General features: G+C 47.9%; 1 protein-coding gene across 1 annotated transcript in view; it reads left to right on the plus strand.

The window, feature by feature from the left end:
• Window positions 1-11,257: 11,257 nt before the first annotated feature.
• nfia (nuclear factor I/A) overlaps window positions 11,258-22,507 on the plus strand; it is a 133,063-nt gene continuing 121,813 nt past the window's right edge. The window contains exons 1-2 of the mRNA XM_042221115.1: window positions 11,258-11,792; window positions 17,844-18,372. Of these exons, the coding sequence (XP_042077049.1) occupies window positions 11,766-11,792; window positions 17,844-18,372 (556 nt within the window). The 5' untranslated portion in view covers window positions 11,258-11,765. The remainder of the gene's footprint in view (window positions 11,793-17,843; window positions 18,373-22,507) is intronic.

A 22,507-nucleotide genomic window follows, 5' to 3' on the forward strand; every position in this document is an offset into this window, starting at 1 on the left:
CACACACACACACACACACACACACACACACACACACACACACACACACACACACACACACAAACACTGGTCATGAAAGGAAGTCTCTCAGTAAATTTAGATAAAAACTGATTTGAGTGTTTGAGTTTGTGGTAAAAAGAGAAACTCTGAGGATGTGCAGAGACCCAATGAGCTGAAGGCTCGTATGGTCGTGATGTCGTGATGCGTCTCCGTTACCCTGTAAGGCCTTTGCTGTCAGTGCTTTCAGTACTGACCCGGAGAGCCCACAGTCCTGTTTTACAGACGTGGTAGAGTTCAAGTCTTGGTTTGACCTCCTCATCACTCACTGCTGCTCTCCCGGCATTAACGAAAACACACAAAAGCCAGGTGCTGCTCTTAGATTCCTGTAAATGATTGCTTCATGCAATTAAAATGACAGAAATATGAAATAAAAACTAAAAACACCAAGTTAAAAACAAAAGAGAAGGGCATTTAAAAATGCTCAGGACGTGAAAGAAACACAGTGGCATAAGAAAAGGCTGATAGTAGACTCGAGGAACAGGAAGTAGGAGCGAACTTCCTGTCAGGTCACATGTGAGTTTCTGCTGCAGAACTTTGAGCAGATCAAACATGTGATCGAGTTACGTCACACTCTGCTAACCTGCAGCTTCACGTGCTTCTTGCTGGATTTACACGTGATTGAGGAGGCAGCGTGGTGCGAGGAGGTGGTCACGGTCATGGTGTATTGTTGGAAGGAGGCGAGGTGGGCAGGAGTTACATCAGATGCTTCGTGTTCAGAGACAGAAATGACGGAGCATCTTTAACCTGAGCTCATCTTCTGTGTTTGGAAATTAGATTTAAATGTGTTTCAGCTGCACCACATTTAAAGCTGAGGCGTGTGTGAAAGCGCCAGAAGAGCCGCCTTCTGCAGTTTGACCCTTCATCCTCTGACCTCCTCTCCTCTGTGTGTTCAGATCTTACTGTTGTAGTGCCCCTGAGCAGCCAGCAGAGGGCGCTGTTGCACTTCCAGCTGTGATGTTTTTGGTCTTTCTCATTTTTTGGAATACAAAACTCTGTTTTTCTTCTTCTGCGATTTTCCTGTGAGTATCTGCAGTCAGCAGCTTCATGAGTTTCTCGCCAAGCCTGTGGAGAAGTTTGAACACACTGCTCGTATGAAACCCAACACACACAGACACACTCACGTTTGTGCTAAATGAAGACATTAAAGGTGCGGGGCCCTCAGGAGGATTATGGGGGAGCTTCGGCCACTGACAGCAGCACGTGTTGTGGGAAGATAACCGGCGGTGACGGCGCACAAAGCCGGCATCGAGCCGAGCAGAACGGCCGCAGCTCTCTGCCACCTTGGCGCTGTCGCTCCACGTTAGTCACACCGCAGGAGACGGGGGCCCGGCCTCCCGACCACCGCCGAGGGCCACAAAAGGCTGAGCGCCACTCCTGTCTGCACGCCCCCGTCCCTGTCAGGAGAAAGAGTGAGACAGGGTGAGAGAACGGAGTGGGAACGAGTGGCCTAAACCAGCCACTGAGGCATGAAATGGGCGCGAGTCAAGACAAAGCTGGAAAAAAACATTAACACAAAAAAAGTGCAAAAAGAAAAATCTATTCAAAAATCAACATTAATTGAAGAGAAAAAAAGTTCAGTTTTAAAGTTTAAATAAAATCACGTCAGAGTCCTTCAGACTCTCGTATTTTACCTTTAACTTGTTCCCGTTTGGCTGTTGGACCCCTGTGATCTTCCTGAGCGCCCCTGATGGGGCCCTGAACCACAGTTTAAGTCACAAACAGACTCTGTTTTCTCTCATCGCACAAAAGCAGGTTTAAAAAAATCAAAGAACGCACCACATCTAACCAGCTTCTGCTTTATAATCTCATCATTTTAATTAAAGCAGCGTGTGCATTGGCTCCCCCGGCACCTGTGTGTGTGTGTCTTTCCAGCTGTGTCTCCAGTGTTTATGTGAACAGCTGGCAGGTCTCTGTTGTTCTCACATTGTGTGTTGGGGCGTGGGAGGGGGCGTGTGTGTGTGTGTGTGTGTGTGTGTGTGTGTGTGTGTGTGTGTGTGTGTGTGTGTGTGTGTGTGTGTGTGTTCAGGTGAGTTCACTCCATTAGAAACACAACAAGCTGATCAGGGGCACGTCTGCTGAACGCTGATCAATATGATTACTGATCAGTTTTTGTGCATTTTTAAAAATGGAAATCAACATTTTGTAATTTCATTCTTGAACATAAACAGATGATTTAAATTAAAACTTTATTTAAAACATGTTTTGTAATTCAAGCTACGAGAAAAAAAAACTTCATCAGAGGATGAGATAAACGTCAGCACAGCGAGGGCTGCATAAATGAGACTGTCACATGAATACAAATGGTGTGAACTGATGCAGTAATCCACTGGATTATTAAAATCTGTAATCTGAATCCTTTTGATCTTTTCCAGATCAAGCAGTGAAAAATGAACGACTTCTCAATAAGATTCATTTATGGCTGAAATTTTCTCTTTAAACATTTGAAAACATTTTCAAATAAAAACACAATTTCACATGTTTAAAGTTCACTTTCACATCGTCATATTTTAGACTAGTAATCTAAATCTAATGCAGTAATCTGTAATATTTATGTGCCTCGTCTGGGTTTAAACTCGCGCATGTACGGAGGAGCAAATCTGCCAAAATCAAACATGTGACTGAACGGATCAGTAAAACTTCATGTGCAATAACAAGAAATCCCAATAAACTAAAAAAATCAAATGTAATTTATAAAACTGATGTTTGGGCTTGAATTTGCTCCTAAAATTTGTTTTCTTTCTTTTGATTTTGATTATTAATATTTACAAATCTGTATTCCTGTTGTGAGCCTGGTATCGACCAACATAAGAAGAAAGATATACGCGTCAAAAGGTAAAAATAAAAAGGAAATACAAATCAATGTGAACATGAAATCAAATATATTTGAAACAGAAACAGGAGAAAAATCTTCATCTTCACACAGAGAAAACTTCACTTCTCAAATGTAAAGATCAGGACACAGATACTCGGACGCGCTCAAAGCTGATGAAACACCGTAATGTGTGATGAGTGCAATCATATCGCACGGTGTTCGTGTCTGCAGGAGCTTGGGCCCTCTCTCATTGACCCCACTTCTCTTCACGGGGAACGCCGAAACTGCTGTGCGTCTGTCTGTCAAGGTGACCCCAGCGGGAGGCCTGATTTTCTGACTGGTTTCACTGGCTGTGCTGGTTTGCAGACTGGTTTCCTGGCAGAGAGGAGACAGAAGGAGGCGCGGGGGGGTTGTTGTTGTGTTTTTATTTTTTTCGGGTGGGTGGGGGGGCAGCATATGCCCGGCCCTGCTGCCAGCCTGCCTGCGCTCCCCATCATCTCGCCTGCAGGCTTCCTTCTTCCTCTCAAAGCAGGCAGAAGATTTTTTGGGCGCCCCGTCAGGTTTGGGTCCTGCTGAAACCTGGAGTGCGTGGGCAATCTGCTGCTGAGGGAAGAGCGAGGCATTAACGTGTGTGTGTGTGTGGTTTAGGTTTGTAAGACAGAAAGAAAAAGAGACAAAGAAGAATCTGAGGAGCTTGTCTCTTGTCGGGGTTGACCTCTGACCCCTCGCTGCTTTCCCTTCAGCGCTTCACCAGATATTTTCGTTAGCTTGTATAATGTGAAACTTTCTCCTCGACTCAATCCATAAACCGAGCCGAGGGTTTCCAACCACACACACACACACACACACACACACACACACACACACACACACACTCTCTCTCTCTGAGGGAGGCCGGAGGTGAGTCTAGGAGGATTTTCTCTCGTTCGTACCGAACCGCTAACTCGACTCGTCCTCCGGCCCTCGCAGCGCTTCATCTTGTTTATGTTAACGCTCCCGTCGGGCTGGACGGAGGCACGGGTCACCTCATAATCCTCTGAAGTCTGCTGCGTCTTTGCCACACCGGGTGAGACGGGGCATGATCAAGCATGCTCAGTACCGCAAACAAGTCTGGGTTTAAATAATCCCAACTCTGAGATCGGCTCAGGGGAAACACAAAGATGGGTGAAGACGTGCTATTTCTTATATTTTGCAAACTTTGTAGTTCAGTGTGTTACTGTTCATGTTGTCCTGTAACCACAGGATTAATAAAATATTCTGATTCTGATAAAAGATGCTGTTCCACAGATGGGTGGTAAAGTTTAAATCCTCCTTCACGTTCTCCAAAGCTGTCCAGCGGGCCGATTCTGGCCTCTGGGCCTTGTTTGACAGCACTGCTGTACTATGGATGTGTTTGCTGTTTCTGACATTCTTACAAGTCTAATTAACCCGACTCCTCGCTGTCCTTCATGTAGAGAAGAAGCTGGCGTTAAAACCAGATGTGCACACCTGTAATCAAGCCCGCAGCAGCGATCAGGCGCTGCTCTGGTGTCAGGGAGCGTTTGTGTGGCTGCGTTTGTTTCTCAAGTCGTCAAGTGTGTATTTGTTCAGTCGTGATCAAGTTTCACTGTTTCACATTTTCCTCCATCGGCCGGGTTTCTGCCCGTGTGTATGTGTGAGTCTGTGTGTGTGAGCTGATTGAAGCTGAAACCAGCAGAAACTGTTTGTGTGGGGATGCTGGCGAACGGCTCCATTTGTGTCTGTGTGTAAACTCAGAATAGTCGGGGTGGTGCTGCTCTAAATAATACTGCGCAATGGCATATGTGTCTAACACGTGCTACACACACACACACACACACACACGGGCTCATCAATGAAAGTCGGTCAGAGGGTGGGGGGGTTCCGGCCTCTCCCCATGCTCTGCCAGGCCATCTGTTCCTCTTGCCTGCCTCTCACCACACAACTGCCTTCCTGTTTCATCCTCCACACACACACACACGCATGCACAGACACACACAGTAGTCAGTAGAAAAAGGAGTTAAGTGTGTGTGAGGTGAGGTTGTCATCATAGCGATGATATTCTGACGTTCATGGAATTATTTTATGGTTTGTTTTCAAACTGTAAACAGAGCCCCACCCACACCGCCAAGGTCAGCGTCAAATGGGCGCTTCATTTTCCAGTAGCCATAAACACCTTCGGCGAGCAGACAGAGCAGCCGCAGTAACACTCTCCGCTGATCCCGGTCCGATCTTGCTCTCCCCTGATCCTGATCCAATCTCCCGGTCCGATCTCGCGGTTTGGTCTTGCTCTCACTCTCATTCACGTTCACTGTTATTTGAGACATGCATGTTTCAGATGCCCCTTTTGCGCCTCTTGCAGACGTGAAACTACGAATCTGCGGTCAGGCCCTTCCTGCGGTAGAAGTACAAGAGGACTGAAGGAGGGTTTGGATTTTTCTGACCTTGCGATTTAAAGTCTCAGATTGCGATTACTGAGGTCGTCAGAGAGCAGCGTGATGCAGCTGACGGACCCCCGTGTTAGGTCTGTACCTGCCACCTTCGTGCAGGCCGCCGGGGGCCCAACAGGTGAACAACACGGGTCCTGTGTGAAAATGCACCGGAACATGAAAAACGCCTTTCTGCTTAATCCTGAGCCCTCATTCAGCCAATCACAACCAGAGCTTTATCCACACCTGAGCAGCTCTGCCCGACATTCACACTCGTGCAGGTGTGTTGAGGCTAGCTCAGGGTCCGCTATCTTCTCCCAGGAGGAGCCGGGGATCAATCCAGGTCTACCTGAGCCTCCGGGGCTCCATGGATGGGGTGGCAGTTAAAGGTGGAGATCAAAGCTGGCTCCAGAGATGTAGAATCTCAGCGCCTCGTTTATCCTACTATTGGACCCTCAGCAGCTGCTGCTGTTAAACTCTAACAACAGAGCTTCTGCTGCAAATGCCACATCAGGCCCAGATGTGTGTGCTGATGTGACTGTCGTTGACGGCGATGATGCTCCTGCTCACCGTCTGAACGACGGTTCTCTCTGACTCGTGTCATGGATCCAAAGAAATAAGGGAGAACCGAGGCTGTGACGCAGCTCTGCTCAGCAGCTGCTACAGATGTTCTCAGAGGGCCTCCACTCTTCTTCCTGTCCTAAACAATCTAACCTCTCCTCTTCTGTTCTCCAGCTTTGATCTACACCTCCTCGCTGTAACGCTCCTCCTCATCTGTGGCCTCCCTGCGCTCATATTTTTATTATCACTCATTTCTAAGGTTTTGGGACTAAAATCAAGCGTTTTGGGGTTTTGAGATGTAAAAATTGATTACTGATCAGCTGATCGGCAGAGATGATGGCCGATGATCAGCTGCTTCAACGTCTCAGATCCACAAAGAAAACAAATGAGAAGCATCCCTCCTCCTCCTCTTCTTGCTTTTCTGACCTTATTCTTCCTCCCCATCGCTCCGTGCTTCCTCTCCCCTTCTGTCCTTCTCCCCCTCCTCCCTTGTTTTCCTCCCTCTCTCTCTGGTTGTGCGAGCTTGGCTGCGGCTTGGTTTCAGGCCTGGTTCTGTTGGCTGGTCTCCAGCCTGGCAGCAGCTCAGTGGGAGCAGGTGGAGGAGCCCCCGTCCCCCCATCACACACACAGGCACACACATGCACACATACTCACTCACAGACACACACATGCACACAAACACTCACTCACACACACAGAGAAACACACACTTTGTATTTTTTAGCCCAAACTGCCGCCGACATCAGCCCGTCTCCATGGTGACGTCCATGTCGAGTTTTTGGATTTCTGCTCATGTCTGATTGGCTGGTTGGTGGCGTCCCCCCATCATCTTCTGACCCGTTCCAGTCTTGCGTTGCACTGCAGAAACAAACAGACAAAAAACTGAATCTTTATTTAAACAGCGCTCCGTTAAAGATGAAGGAGCCGATCGGCTGATTGGCCGCTCTCTGAGGGGTGGAAATGTAATTGGAGTCTCGGCCCTGGTTACACGGGTTATAATCTGTTACCACGACAACCACCCAGCACTTCACAACGCTGCGCTGACATTCAGGGGAGCGTCCTGTCGTCACAAACATCCCCGTGACATCAAATTCTCCGAGCGCTGCAGGCCTATCGTTCTGTGGTCGTTTGACCTTTAACCTTCCAGGAACGTTCCCTGAGGGACATTTCTATCATTTCAAACGTTTTCTTGAAAATGCCGTCCGAAATTGTGGAAGGCGCTGGCGGAACGTTCCAGCTCGCTTCCTTCTGTTGTTCTGTTAGGACAGAAGTAGTTCCACAACTTCTTACTGAAATGGCAGCTCAGTGGCATCCAAAAAAATGTCACTGCAGGAAATCACCACTGATTGGCAGAAGCAGGTGGGGTCAGATTGCAAACACAGACGGCTTCATGCACCCTCCCAAAAGACTTCAAATGAATCTTTTTACTACTGGTGTTGTGGAAATTTATTTCAGGCTTTGAAGTTTTACTCTTTTGTTTTTGTCTCCAATGTTTTTACTTTTTATTTACTAAAATGAACTAATCAAAATCAGATTTTCAGCTTTTGTTGAATCAGAGAATTTATCAAAGTTTCTCCCTTAGATCCTGTAAAATGAACACACACACACACACACACACACACACAAAAACACACACACTCTCACACACACTCACACACATACATGTCTGGTTTGCTATCCTTGTGGGGACATCCCATTGACATAATGTTTTCCCTAGCCGCTTACCCTAACCATCAAAATGAATGCCTAACCCTTACCCTAAACCTAACCATAACCCAATTGTAACCCTGACACTAAAACCACATTTTGAGTGTGAAAAATGCCTTCAACCCTGTGGGGACCTGGATTTTGGTCTCCACAAGGGCCGTTGATCCCCCACCAGTATAGCGAATTTCAGATTTTGGTCCCCACCAAGATAGTAAGAATTCATACACACACAAACAAACACACACAGACACACACACACAGGCTACAGGCTGCTGTAGTGTCGGTGAGTCTCCTCTAGATGGCGCCTCAGGCTGCTTTTCTGCCAATGCTGCCTGATGAGGCAGAGAAATATGAGCCCTGTGACACTCAGCAGGCGTTCACTTGCACCTTAAACATCCGATCATCACTTCATCACATGTGGTCACTTAAAGCTCCGCCCTCTTCTGCTTCTGATTGTCTGACAGGTGATTACACCTGTGCTGTCTGAGCTGCTTTTTGGAAGGTTTAAAAAAAACTTGTCCTCTCTTTTAAATAATAATTAAAAAGCTATGAAAAATTAGAAAGGCAGGAACCACCGTCTTCCTCCCATAGTTCAGTCACCTGTTGTCCCTTCAGGTGAGGGCATACCTGATTTGCCCAGGTGTTTTCAGGTGAGTGACGTGCTCTTTATGAATGCTGTGTGCGCTCCATGGTGGCAGCTTTGTGCTGCAGAATCTGTGCAGGAAAGGACTGAGAAAGTGGAACATTTGAGTCTTTGATTGGTTCATGGTGATGCTTTTCTCTCCTTCGGTGAAAGTGGATCTGCTCTTCGCTGCGGTCGCCTTCATGGTCGCTATCAGGAGTGATTCTACATGTGATTCTTTGGCTCCGAGGTGCTGGCTGGTGGAGCAGGACTGATGCTTCTCAGGATGCTTAATGAGTCAGACTGAGAGAGCAGGAACCGTGAGGCGAACTCAGGTTTTGAATAATGTCCTGAGGAACAAATAAAAGTTCTGAGCATCTGCGATTGGTCCATCTGATCATCTGCCTGTAGTTCAGGATGTGAGGCCTGATGGATGAGTTCTTGTTGACATAAGGTGAGGCTCGGAGCGAGGGAACGTGAACGCTTGTTAAACCTGAAGCTGGAGCTCAGATCATGGCGCATCTGCTGGAAACGATGAAACGGGAGCAGGATGTCCTGCTGTGAATTCCACATTAAGATTATTGGTCATATCAAAAAGCTGGTTTAATTGCTCTAATCTAATTACCGTCTCTGTGTGCCGACCTTCATTCAGAGCCGCTGTTTGGCCGCCCGATAACGAGCAGCCTCAGACGTGTTTGAGCCAAAGTAAATGTGCAGATTGTCTTGTTAAATCACGGCGCCGCTCCTTCTATTAACATAAAAGCTTCTGTTCATTAACCTCGGACGACTCGCCGCTCGGGTCCAGCCCGCGGGAGCACGCAGCTGCTTCACTAGGCAGACGTCACGGCTTCCTCCACATCCTCTGAGACCATCGATTACATGAGCCTGCAGAAGGAAGTGACGTCAGCACATGTCTCACCTGCTTCACCAGCCACCAGCACTGAGCTGGAAACATCTTGGGATCACAAAACACTTCCATATATACAGTGATCCTGACTTCACGAGTGTTCCTCACAACAAACAAACAAACAAATAAAAACAGCCTGACGAAGGAGCCGCTAAAGTGTCTCAGTTAGCCAGACCAACCCCTTTCTGTCCTAATTATTGATTTATAATAGTCTTTGTGGTCATACCTGACTCACCTTTGTAATGGTGCATACGGCGTGTAATCTGTAATCTGAGTAATCCAAACCTGCTTTTATCCTTCGTGGACTCTGACGATCAGATCAGAATGATTGATTATTGATTGATTACAGCTGTGATGTTTCATCTGAGACAGACTTGTCGTGATGCAGCGTCCTCTGATTGGATGATAAAAGAACCGTGCGTGTGTGTCTGAGTTCAAAGAAGACAACCTGAGTGAATTTCTGCTGCTGATGATGTTGATGGCGATGACGATGATTATGAGGTGTGATCTGATTGGTTCGTTCTTGTGTTGTTGTGTTTAACTCTGGTGAAACAGAAGGTCCTGTTGTGGCTCCACCCACTGATGTTCCTGCAGGTTGGTCACCTGAGGGGCTGTGTGGGGACAGGTGGAGGCTGGTGCTGATTGGACTGCTGTATGGGTTTATGGTGGGTCTGTGCGTCTCCGTGGTGATTCAGCGTCGGTTTGATGGTACTGTCGGGACCGTCGGAGCGTCTGCAGCTTTATGGAGGCTTTATTGAATCTTGTAGATGCTCCTACAGGATCTCCACAGACTAATATCCCCGTAAAGCCGTTTACAGACTCTCTGAGTGCCTCGGGTGACTCCGGCCGCCTTCCTTCAGACCTGTGAACTTCCTGCAGGTGTGAGGCTTTAGCATCACAAACAGCTTTTCAAATATTTTATCAGATCACCCCAGACGCTCCTCACAGTAAACGGCAGGATCTGACCTTTAACCTTTCAAAGCGGTTCTGTGTGTCATCATCCTTCTTCCTGTTCAGGTGGAACAGGTAGAGCCTGCAGCGCACAGAGGCACGGAGCCACAAACGGACGAGCTTTCAGGAATCAGTTGTTTCTGATGGCGGCTGATCCAGAGTCAGTGTGAAGCAGAGGATGGTGGAAGTGGTGGTGGTGCCGGGTGTGTGATGGATCTCAGAGCAGCGTGATGCTGAAAATGAAGATGCACACATGTGAACAATGAGACACCTGTGGTGAAGAGGGCGGGTCCATACTCGTCCATTTGTCTGTTTTCCTCATTTCTACTGTGGGAAACAATAACTGAACATCTGTGGGAGCAAAACACAAAAATATCTAAAAACAAGTCAAACACGGAATAAAAAAAAAGATGAAGGTCAACAGCTGTTTACACTCAACTCAGGAAACAGGTCGGAGGTCACAGAGCTTTACATAAAGAACAGCTGATTGGCAACATATCTGATCACACACACATTACATAAGTGTGTGCGTGTGTGTGTGTGTGTGTGTTATGTAAAGTAGAGGTGAGCTCATTTCTCCTCATAATAATAGTAATAATAATAATAATAATAATAATAATTTGAGGAGGGCTTTGGAGGCTCCTGCTGTCTGGAGGAGAAGAAAAAATTTCAGCAGTTTGTTTTTATTTTTATTGTTTTTATTTGTGTCTATTTGTATTTACTTGTATTTATTTGTGTTTATTTGTATTATTTCTGTGTAATTGTGCGTACTGTTTGTGTGTATTTGTGTGTTTGTATCATTTCTATTTATTTGTGTGTTTGCATATTATTTGTATTTAGTTGTGTGTATTTGTATTCATTTATGTGCATTTGTGTTTATTTGTATTATTTCTGTGTGCTTGTGTCTTTGTGTTTATTATTTGTGTGTGTTCGTATTTATTTGTGTGTTTGTGTATTATTTGTGTTTATTTGTATTATTTCTGTGTATTTCTTTGTGTGTCTTCGTGTGTATTTCTGTGTACTTTTGTGTCTTTGTGTTCATTATTCGTGTGTATTGTGTGTGTTTTGCCCGGGGCCCCTGAGTGCCGTGCCCCTGCCCCCTGTGCGGGCAGACCCCGGGGCAGAATCAGGGAGCAGAACTGCGCAGCTGCAGCTCGGAGTTCCGACCCAAACTGCCCCCGCCCCCCCGCCCGCGCTGTTTTCGCCGGTCACGTGAGCCTCCAAGTTTTCAGCCCGTCCCGGTGATACCGATCAGTGAGTCCGTGGTCGGGTTCACGCGAGGAGCATCCAGCAGCTCAGCCGCGCGCGCACGCACGCACGCACGCAGCGGAGGCTCGAGGAGCGGGTGTGAGCGTGCGGACGCTGCAGTCCGGAGGTCCCGGAGCTCAGGCCGGAGCGGGCGCGCTCCCTCCGCGTGCCCGCCGCACCGAGCAGCCTCAGCGCCGCAAGCCGGCCACAGCGCACCGCAGGGCGGACGGACATGCTGCCGGGGGCCGCCTCGCGCCGCGGCCGCGCGGAGCTGTGAGCGCGCTCTCGGCGCCGTTACCGGGGATGGTGTCGGGCTGCGGAGCGGAGACGGCGGGGTCAAAGTTCGGCGGCTGCTCCTCGCGCACGCACGCACGCACACACGCGGGGCCGGAGTTCCAGTAAGAGCCCCGCGCACGCGCAGCCGCTCTCATAAACGCAGCGCAGCTCGCGGGCGGCGGACGGAGGACGGACATGTACTCTCCGCTGTGCCTCACGCAGGTCAGTCACACTTTCTGCACTTTTCACGCACTTTGTCCGTGGCCGTGCGCGCGGCTGTGCGCGCGGCACACGCCGCTTGGAGCTCCGGCGGCTCTGCCCGCGGCTCCGTGCCCGGGCTGAGCGCGCTGAGTCCCTCCGCCGATCTGCGCGGGGCTGTGCGGGGCTCTGCGGGGCTGTATGCCGCCAGCCGCTCGCTCTTGCGGGGTTGCGTTCAGGGTCAGAGGTGAGAGTAGAATTATCTTGACGTGTTTCAGGCTCCAAACAGTAGCTCTGGTGTATGAGGCGCAGAGAAAACGCAGGTTTAGTTCTAGATGATCAGTTTCATCAGAGGATTTATTGATCGTGGCTGTGAATGAACGTGAGGCGTGCTCGTGTTTGCCCTGTCGCCTTCGTTCTCGGACTCTGGTTTTATTTTTGGGTGAATCTGCAGCAGCTTTACATGTAATCTGATTACCGGGCAGTAAAACCAATAAACAGCAGACTGTCAGTTTTTACAAATCCTGCTCAGAGGAAAATGTTTCAGTGTGAACGTGTGTGTGTGATTCATCCCAGTATTCAGCTTTTTATTTTTGTTTCAGGGAAATATTCTGACAACTGTGTGTGTCTGTGTGTGTGAGAGGGAGAGAGACAGAAACAGGGGAAAATCAAAATTTAAATGTGAAAATTAATTATTATTAAAGTTTTGTCTGTGTTCAGTCTGAATCTGAAATTTCATAATTCTTTGGGATAAATTTGTTCGGAGGTGATGTAAATGGCTTGTTTTTGCCCACCGGCCACGGGAGGGCGCTTCACACGAAATGTTTTGGTCATTTACGGTGTGATTAAATTTGTATATTTCCCCGCAGTCGATCGGACGAACGTTTAAACTTCTTTTAAAGAAAAACAGCTCAGATCTGTGCGTAGTTCCACATCGATTATTTAAAAAGAATAAAAACAAAAAAGCAGCAGATTTTTTTGATCGTTTTTAAAATATAAAAATCTAAATATTTTTGTGTGTTTATCAGTAAAGTCAGAGTTAAAGGGTCCGATCAGCTGGACTTTCCCAAACCTGCGTCAAGAGGATCCAACACAATCAGATCCCCAAAACATAAAGCAGGAATGTGTATGTGTATGAGTGTATGTGTGTGGCTGGTTTATTAGGAACGTGCTGTCTTTGAGTTTGTATGAGGGGGATCGAACCCTCTGATTGGTGAGAACCTTCCTGTCGGTCCCCGGGCGCTCGCAGCGGAGCATCGGCAGCTCCGCCGGGCCTTAGACGACAGGCCGATAATTCCCTCAGTGTGGCAGTGGGGGGGATTAGGGTTATTGCGCCTCTAAATGACTATGATTCAGAGGGTTGTTGTTACTCGGTGCCCATTACATCTGTCACCGAGGTGCAGGGGGGGACGCGAGCCTCGGCCCGTGCTTGCTCTCCCCTTGCAGGGAAAAAAGGCCGAGAGAGAGGCAAAGAAAGAAGCCCACTTCGGCTGGGCAGCCTTTCATTCAGCGCTGAGCTGCAGCACAGCTGGCCGCTTCAGCACAAATCAACTCAAACCAAAAAAGTCAAATTACAAGGAGAAAGCTTCAGGAGGCGGGAACGGCACCCAGATTACCTCCAACCCGGGAATTTCATGTTTCAAGGAAGCTGAAAAATTCCCTGCAGCTCAAACAAATCGATCAGCGTGTCGTTTGATTTTTAATGAGTCTGATTTATAACACGCTCACTAACAAAGTGCACAGATTTAACTCTCAGCACTAGTTTCACTTATTCAAATCCATCCAAACATGGACATGAGGCTGTGGGGAGCGCCGATGCCTGGCTTCAGCCTGCCGGTGATTTTCCCCGACACGCTGAACGTCTGAATTTTCTTTGTTTTGTGGCTTAAAATATTTGCAGCAGAGAGACTGAAGTAAACCTCTAAAAACCCCAGAAACACAGCGGGAGGAGTTCTGCGAGGAGTGCCGCAGGATTATTCAGTCTGAGGACTGCAAACATTCCTGAGAACAGGAGGGATTATGCCGGCCTGTTTTCAGGCTCAATCTGAGAGTGAGTGACTTGTTAAGTGGGATTTTGTTTGCAGCGGGCGGAGTGTGAAGAGGCAGTGGAGGAAGCGGTGGTGGAGCTGGTGTGAGCGGCTCAGGAAGCTGAAACGTTGCACTGGGCTGTGAGGAATGTTGGTATGTGGCTCCGGCGAACATCCAGAGCCAGCGAGCTGCAGATCCACTGTGGAATGTGTGTGTGTGTATATGTGTGTGTGTGTGAGAGAGAGAGAGAGAACACATCGCCCGTCCAGCAGCCGCTCTGCGTCCTAATAAGCGCCCGAGGACGCTTGCAGACAAAAGGCCGTCCTGCGGTGAAAGCCGGGCTCGGAGAGCGGCTGCAGGTCGGCCGCGGAGCTGCTGGAGGCGCTTTGGAGACGAAGCCGCTCGCCTGGATCGTCTCCAACCAGAAACAATGTGCTGTATTCAGCCTCTGACAAGGGAGGGCGAGCAGTGTTGTATGAAAAAAAGGCGTGCAGCTGGTGCTCTGATGCACAGCCTGGAGATACAGTTTCCTCTTTGGAGGCAGCGCTCCGAGCTCCAGGTTTAACACAGCTCTGACTCCCAGCTGGAAAACTTTGGTTTCTATACATTTAACCCCGAACCTGCAGCCCAGCCCCAACTCTTCTTTTAAGAAACCAAACAGTTTGAGTGTTAATGTTGAGCACCCAGTGTGCACCGATCCTACAAACATATTAATCCCCCGCTGAAACTAGGGCCCAAAAATCCAGATTTCCATCCTGCTTATTGGAAAAAATCCCACAAAACGTGTTTGTGTTTGCAGAGGGAACCAATGAGTTTCGAGCTGCAGACAAGAAGCCGACGTTGGTTCAGTGTGACGGTTTCCTGTAGGAGAAAAGAGTCGTTGTATTTATTGTGATTTAAACTGAGATGATGCGCGGAGGGGCTGGGGGGGGTGTCACAATTCCACTCTTCCCACTTTTTCCTTTCTAAGCACTCTGCTCTGAATGAGTGCAGATATATTGGAAACTTTCAGTTTTAAAATGAATGTAATTAACAGTTTCCTGCATGCTGCACTGAAACACACAGTCTCTGGGTCTCGAGGAGAATCGGGTCAGACCCCAGGACATCCTGGTTCACTCAGACATGTGTGTGTGCTCTGAAATCAGCTGTGACGGCTGCTTGTAAACATGCAGTGCTACAGGAGCTTGTCACTGAGGCAGGAGAGAGTCAAAGAGCTGCTACAGGTGGACTCTTGGATCAGACTCGGTTCAGGACAATGATGATAATAATGCGCTGCAGCTTTCAGGGACTCCGCAGCTCGAGCTCCTGTGAAGCAGCTCGCCTCTGAAGAAAGAAAGCGGGTTTGTGGGGCTCGCGCACAGCTGTGAGCCGGCCTCCACATGCCACCCGGTCGGAGGCATTCACACGTATCGAGATCTGTGCGAGCCTCTTTGATCTATGAATAGAGCTTTTTTCTTTTTCAGTACGTGGCTGAGGAGGAGGAGGTGCTCTGGGCCTCCGAGGGGTTTGGTCCGAATCAAAAATGTTCCATGAAGACGTTTTCTGTCCGTCTGCTTCCCCGGGACGATGTTTTCCTCCTTCCATGCTGTTGCTGCTGTTTTCCTTCATAGCCGTCTGTGTTTAGACGGAAACAAAGTGAAATCACAGGTTTTCTCTGAGCGGCACCACAGACGAGAATCCAAACGCCGAGAAGCAGCACAGCAGTAGTTAGTTTTTCATCCGTGCTCTTGGACACTTTGATTTCACCTGTTTAATCAGCTCACATCTGAACCTGCCACCCTGCCTCTGACCAGCCCCGCACACACCTTTATACTGTAAATAGCAGACAATAATAAAAATCAGCTGATGTGTTGTAAATAAAGTAAGTCTTTCAGCCTGTGGAGTTTAATCACACGCTGCTCTTAAATCAGCTCGATGCTAATAAAAAACAGTAAAAAAACGAATAAATTAGAAACTGCAGTAAAACCTGTTTTCTGGGATAATATCTAAATGTCACGGCCTTAACTTCCTGTTGACTCCTGATTGGTTCCCGGCCATCGAGGGTGAAATGTGCTTGTTAAAAGCTGAAAGTTTGGTGCATGTGTTTTTGTTTTTTGGTTCAGTATGTGACCGTAGTCATTTCATCGCCACATGTCAAGCAGCCACACGTCCTGTACTCGGATTACTTTTACCTGACGGTGATTTTCTTAAATCTAAAAACGGCGTCTGTTTATTCCTGGGCTCATTATCGCCGTTAATACAAAGACGCTGGGTTTGAATCCACTGCTCGTCTGAGGACGAAGCCACGCACTCACCCCGTTCACAGCACATTTGCACTTTTTACTCGAATGTGTTTTAGTCCGGAAGGAAAAGTTGTTTTTGCTAGGATTCATGAACCAATCACAGCCCTGAACTGGCTGCTGCTGGCCTGGTGGATGGTTGCTTGTGTTTGAGGAGGTTGAGTGAGAAAATGTTTGACTATTTGTGACTGTGAGCCAGGATACTGTCGTTACTGAAGCTCTGAGATTTTAGCAGGTAAAATTTGAAACCACGAAACGAACAGATCTGAGAAAGCTGCGTCTAAAAATGATCTTTCATAAAATTCAACTGTTAAAAATAAAGAGCTGGAGCAGCTCACCTCACCGAGATCAAAGTGCGGACCACATGTGGCCACATCTGCAGCCTGGGTTAGCCCTAGCTGGGCCCGCTGTGCGTCAGAGGTCTCTGAGTTTTGGAGGCTTTCTCATCTTTATTGTGTTGGCAGACGGGAGGAGGAGGTGTGGGCTCCGTGTGCTTCGTGCAGCTTTGCTCCCTGAAACCTGAGGCGGCCAAGCTGAGCCTCCTCCTCCTCCTCTCGTGTTTGCGCGCTGTGGTTTGCAGCTCCTTAGTCGGCACGCAGAAAGCCGGCACAGAGCAGGTGTAACCCGCCCCATATTGGGTCTAATCCACGACGTGCTGTCTAACCATATTCCCACCTTGTTAACTGCACTATGCTCACCAGTCAAAAGCCACATAATGCACCTTTAATGCAGCTGTAATCCCCCTCGCGGTGCGCTCGGAGCGCGTGCAGGAACGCTGCCCTGCGCTGGGCTTCCCGCCGCTTGCTCGGCGGTGTGTTGTTTTTTTTTTCATGTCACAGAGTCGAGGACAGGTTTGAATTTAAAGCTGCAGTCTGAACTCTGCTTTTAAATTTTCTACTTTTCTTCTGATTTTTCTTTTCAAATGTTTATTCCCTCCTCCATAATTTCCTCCTTATTTTCCTTCCACTTTTACTTCTTACAGTATTTCCTTGTTTTCTTGTTTCTTTTCTTATTCCCGTCCATCATTCCCGATTTGCAAATTAAAATTTGGAGAAATATTCTATTATTTTTTTCTGTGGAGCAGATACTTGATTATGTTCCAAATACAAACATTCACGTCTGAAAAGTTATATTTTTAAAACGCATAATTAAGAGGTTTTTAACAGCTCCTCAGCCTCACTACATTCCTCCCTGCAGACTTTTTGACTGCAGGTGGTTAAAGCCAAATTTTGTGAAAAATGTCCTAGAACAATGCACAAAGAGACATTCAGAGAATTTTGTTAAATTGATCTCCAGTCCTGCTTTATAAAATCATTTTTCTAAATTCACACCAGCTGAAGGGAACCCGTTGTTAACCTCTCTGGTCGACGCGAGTACGTTTATATGAAGCTCTCTACTGCAGTATTTGGGATGACAGCAAAAGGAAGGAGTCGACAGACAGACAGGGGAGGCTCAGGGTGGAGGTCAGGGAGGATGGATGGGTCGATGTCAGTGCAAAAGGCTGTTTCCTGCTTTAACCAGCAGACACCTGCATATTTCTTATTATCCTTCGCGGTATTATGAAGCTGAGACAGACGCTTTGTTTTTGGAGGTCTGAGTTTTAACAGTCACCCAAACACAACACAAAAAGCTTCACTTAAAGCTGCGTCTGTAACATGCTCATTAGCCGGTGCTTCAGTCGTCATGTTTCTTATAATGTTTAAATGCTGTATGTGGCCACGTGACATGTCACCTGCCGCTCACCGCGTCTCCCATCTCTGTCCCGCAGGATGAATTCCATCCTTTTATTGAAGCACTGCTGCCCCACGTCCGGGCCTTCGCATACACATGGTTCAACCTTCAGGCCCGTAAGAGGAAGTACTTCAAGAAGCACGAGAAGCGCATGTCCAAGGAGGAGGAGCGCGCCGTGAAGGACGAGCTGCTCAGTGAGAAGCCCGAAGTCAAACAGAAGTGGGCGTCTCGCCTCCTGGCCAAGTTGCGCAAGGACATCCGGCCCGAGTTCAGGGAGGACTTTGTGCTGACGGTGACGGGGAAGAAGGCGCCGTGCTGCGTGCTGTCCAACCCCGACCAGAAGGGCAAGATGAGGAGGATCGACTGCCTGCGCCAGGCGGACAAAGTGTGGCGGCTGGACCTGGTCATGGTGATTTTATTCAAAGGGATTCCCCTCGAAAGTACTGACGGGGAGAGGCTGGTAAAGTCTCCTCAGTGTTCGAACCCCAGCCTGTGCGTGCAGCCGCATCACATTGGAGTTTCAGTCAAGGAGCTGGATCTCTACCTGGCCTACTTCGTGCATGCAGGTAAGCCCCGCCTCTCCTGCTGCTGATGTGTGTGTGTGTTTGTGAGAGAGAGATGCTGCGAGAAAATGGCGGTCCTGCTGGCGGATCATCAGATCACTTCAGGTGCTGGATGCTGGTTTCTCTGAGTTTGCTGTGGACATGTTTGGTATTTCTGTGGCAGCATCAGTTTGGTCAATGAAGAAAGAACGTGTCTGTCATGTAAGTTAAACTGCATTTAGCTGCCGACACCTAGCAGTTTCACTGCAGTGGTCTTCCTTTAGTGGAAGTCAGAAATGATCTCTGTGAAATGAAATTTACATGGTTTTATTGTGGGAAAAACTTGGAGAGATGACAGACTTTGCAGGTAGCTAGCTTGTCCTCGAGTCCCTTCACATGGATCCACATGGGACGGCGGATTTCCTGTCTGCACTCGGAGCGTTAATGCTGTGCTATTTTTGGCTTAGCCCACCTGATCGCTGCTTTGGTCCGACTCTCACAGCTTTCAAAGATGAACTTGTTTGTTGAAGGAAGCCTTTAGCTGATTAATAAATGCATCTCTGGAAGCTGTTCTTTGATGAAACAGCCTAGTCTCACAGCTAAATGTGCCCCAGCTGTGCAGGCCCAGCACACGTTTCAGAGGGCACGCCTTGCGGCGGTTGGGTGGTATCTGCTCTGGGATCTCTCTGCAGCAGTAACACTTTTATTTTAAGTTGTTGTTTCATTTTGAGCAGATTTATATGGATTTCCCCAGTTGGAAATTTATGTTTCCGATTATTCCAACATCACGTGTAGGTGGGTTTCTAAGCGACTTGCAGGCAGGCTGCAGCTGATTAGCGACAATCGTAGGTGAGCTTTTACTTTATGGCTAAAGGTAGAATCACCCCACAGAATGATATTATCACAATATTTCACTCATGACACTAGATATTACTGTGATATTAGTACTACTTTTAACATGTTGTAATACACAGAGTATTACAGTATTACATTTACTTTTTATTTATCACCTTTTTTCAAATGTCCTCAAAGTTAAACTTTGTCAGTCTCTTATGGTAGACAATGATATATGAAGACAATCATGTCTCACATCAGTTTGCTGCAAAAAGCTTGTCAAGCAAACCAACAGTGTCACTAAAACCGGCTGCAAATGTTGCCACAAGAAAATCAGTCTGCAGTCAGTCTGCAGTCAGTCTGCAGTCAGTCTGCAGTCAGTCAGCCAGTTAATGGGGTCAAGTCGGCAACTACATGCAGTGTGTGTCTCAGAAAACACTGATTACCTGATACCACATATCTGTCTCCGTCCCATCGTTACTCGTGTGACTGAGCTGTAAGCTTTGTCGAGCTGAGCATGTCATGTTATTGTTTTTAGGTTTAGCTGATTTCCGTTTGCTTAGCTAAACTTACATTAGATGAGTCCTCTTGTTGGTAGTATTTTAATTTATTTAAAAAAAAAAAGATATTTGGTGTTCCTGTATAATATCCTAGTCCTGTTCTGTATCGACTTTTTTTTCCCCGAACACTCCTGTTTATGGATGCATGATGTAAACCCAGAGAGCCGATTGGTGGTGTTATATCTGAGGACTTTCACTCAGGAGACCACGGTTAGTCTCCTGAGTGCTGCTGTTAAAATTTCAGTCTCGTCTTAGTTTAGGACTAAAGCTAAAGTAAGTCCCTTTCACAACGTTAACCACACATTGGGAGTCCATTTCCCTTCCACTTGGTGACACGACCTAACAAATATCAGAGTTTTCCAGCCTTGAATGCACAGATATTACATTTTGTGCTTTGTGCACAGTTTGCGGTATGACATCTGCTCTGTTTGCATTCCTGAGAGGTTTAAATATGAGATTGTTTAGTTGTGAGCTGATAGAATTTGCTCTGTTTGTCTGGGGATGAAAGCACACCCTGCTCTCAGTTTTAAAGCAGATCAGCGTGTTATCTCCTGCAGACACTCGTCTTTTCGTCACCAAAGCACAAGTGAAAGGAAACTCGGAGACGCCGGCGTGAGCAGAGCAGCTCGGCGTGCTTTTGGGGTGAAGCTGGCACAGAAAAAAACACAATTATCTCCGGAGCGATTGCTCAGCACGTTCCCGATTTCCGACTGATTCTACGGGAAAATAATTTGGCTGGCTGGAATATTCTAGAGAGCAGCAGCGAGCGGTGGCAGAGGCACGCAGAGGAGATGTTTGGCAGCCGGTTTGAATATTTGGCACCGAGCTTGTTCTAAGTTTGTTGGAGCTCCTGAGTACAGATTTATCCGCCAGGCCCACTTTCAGATTCCTCCAGCAGCGGATTGATTTCCAGAGGCCTCAGAGCCTGAGTGAAAACAGCCGTTTCCAGCCAAACATTTCTCAGGTCAGGTTAAATTCTGGTGAATTTCAGAGTTCAGTTTTTACGTTCGGTGGCTGAAACACAGTTTGAACTGCAGGTGCATTTAGGAGAAAAGGAGAAAAAGTCAGCTTTAAAATCCTAATTTCCTTGACTCTGATTTCCTGGTTAAAGTTGTGACTGGATGAATTCTTTCCTCCCTTCTTTCTTTTGTTTTCGGGACTTGAAGTGGATTTTTTGAGGCAGACATCAGTAGAAACAGTTGTTTTGGCAGGTTTTGCCTCAGTCTCGTGTTTTTGTGGCGGTAAGCTCTCAGCTGTGATCCGTCATCGTGCACAAACGGCCCGAGCCGAGTGCTCTGAAAGATCTCCATCCCTGAAGCTTAATTACAATCATTTCCTCTCTCAGACTGAAGCCTCTGTGAGCCCAGAGAGAGCGCCCATTCTCCACACCTCCGTCCACATCGCCTCGCCTGTGTATGTTTCCACTGTGCGCTCGCTGATCAGCTGTGCAGCTTCACACTGAGCCTCCTTGAGTCTGGAGGCGGCTGCGGTCGCGGTTTTATTTTGAGGGGAAAGGCTCTGATTCTTGGCAGCGAGCATGAAACCATCAGTGAGGTTTTTGTTTGAGCGGAGCAGCCGCTCGCCACCGTCACAAACACAGAGGGGGATCATTTGCGGCGAGAACAGTGGCAGCTCTTCAAAATCATCTAAATTTAGCTTTTATTTTGAAAAACTTTCACCACGCAGAGCTGTGAGGGCTTTGAATCCTTGAATTCGCCCGGCCTCTTGTTTAAGACGACCAAGCTTTTTTGGAGCGACGGCATCGATTAAAAGCTGTATGAAGGCGGGCTGACCTCGTGGCTCGTGGGGCCGGAGGTGGGGTCTGTCGGGGCAGCCCGAGTGGGTAATTAAATTCATCCCCGTCACGCTGACTTGGGGTGGGGGCCAACATTGTTGCCCGTAGAAACAGCAGCGTGCGCCAAACCATTTCTTCCTTAATCCTCAGAGTGCGGCGCAGCAGAGACTTCAAAGAGACGAGAGTTGAACGTCCAGTTGAACTCCACCTTCACCTCCACCTGCTGCTGGCAGGAGGCCTCCTCTGCGCGCGTCCGCTCAGTGTCTCCTGTGTTAGCAGCCTGGAGGTGCAAGCGATTGGTTGGCTGCAGTCAGTTATCACATGACAACCTTTGCTTATATCCACTTTAAACTTGCAGCCTTAGACTCACACAGGTCTCCAGGTTTTGGTCCAGTCCGGACTCTGAAAGCCACTTGCTCGCTGCCTGTGTCCACTCACGCCACCCTAATTAGAGCAAGCACAGCTAACAGGAAGTAGTCAGCAGTGTGGACAGGTTTCACGCCTGTTTGTGGTGTAACTGTCGTCTACTCGACTGTAAAATGTCGCTGACACCTGCGCTCGGTGCAGCACGGTCTGGGACGCTCGTGTGCATCACTACAGTAACACGATGGATTCTTTCTGCTCCACTCGGTGTGCGAGGAGGCGCACTCGGAGCAGGGAAAGGAGGAAAGACTCACACTGAGCTCCCATCACAGCAGGGACAGTCAGTGAAAGACATCATTCTGATCAGTTTATTTTACTAATAAATTCTAATTGAGTGATTATTTGGATGTATTGATTTTATTAGCAGTCTGGTCCTCACGGTACAGACGACCCACTGGACTCAATATCAGCAGACTGCTAAAGCCGCACTGCAGGATCTGGATTGTTATTAAACGTCCCAGATGTTCAAGCCTGGAACACATCGGGAAAATGAGACGGTGGAGCTACAGCAGGTCGTCAGCTCACGGAAAGGTTGGCGGTTTGATTC

This window comes from Haplochromis burtoni, unplaced genomic scaffold, assembly GCF_018398535.1.
Source record: "Haplochromis burtoni strain Fernald_Lab_line unplaced genomic scaffold, NCSU_Asbu1 Contig_61, whole genome shotgun sequence".
NCBI classification, from domain to species: domain Eukaryota; kingdom Metazoa; phylum Chordata; class Actinopteri; order Cichliformes; family Cichlidae; genus Haplochromis; species Haplochromis burtoni.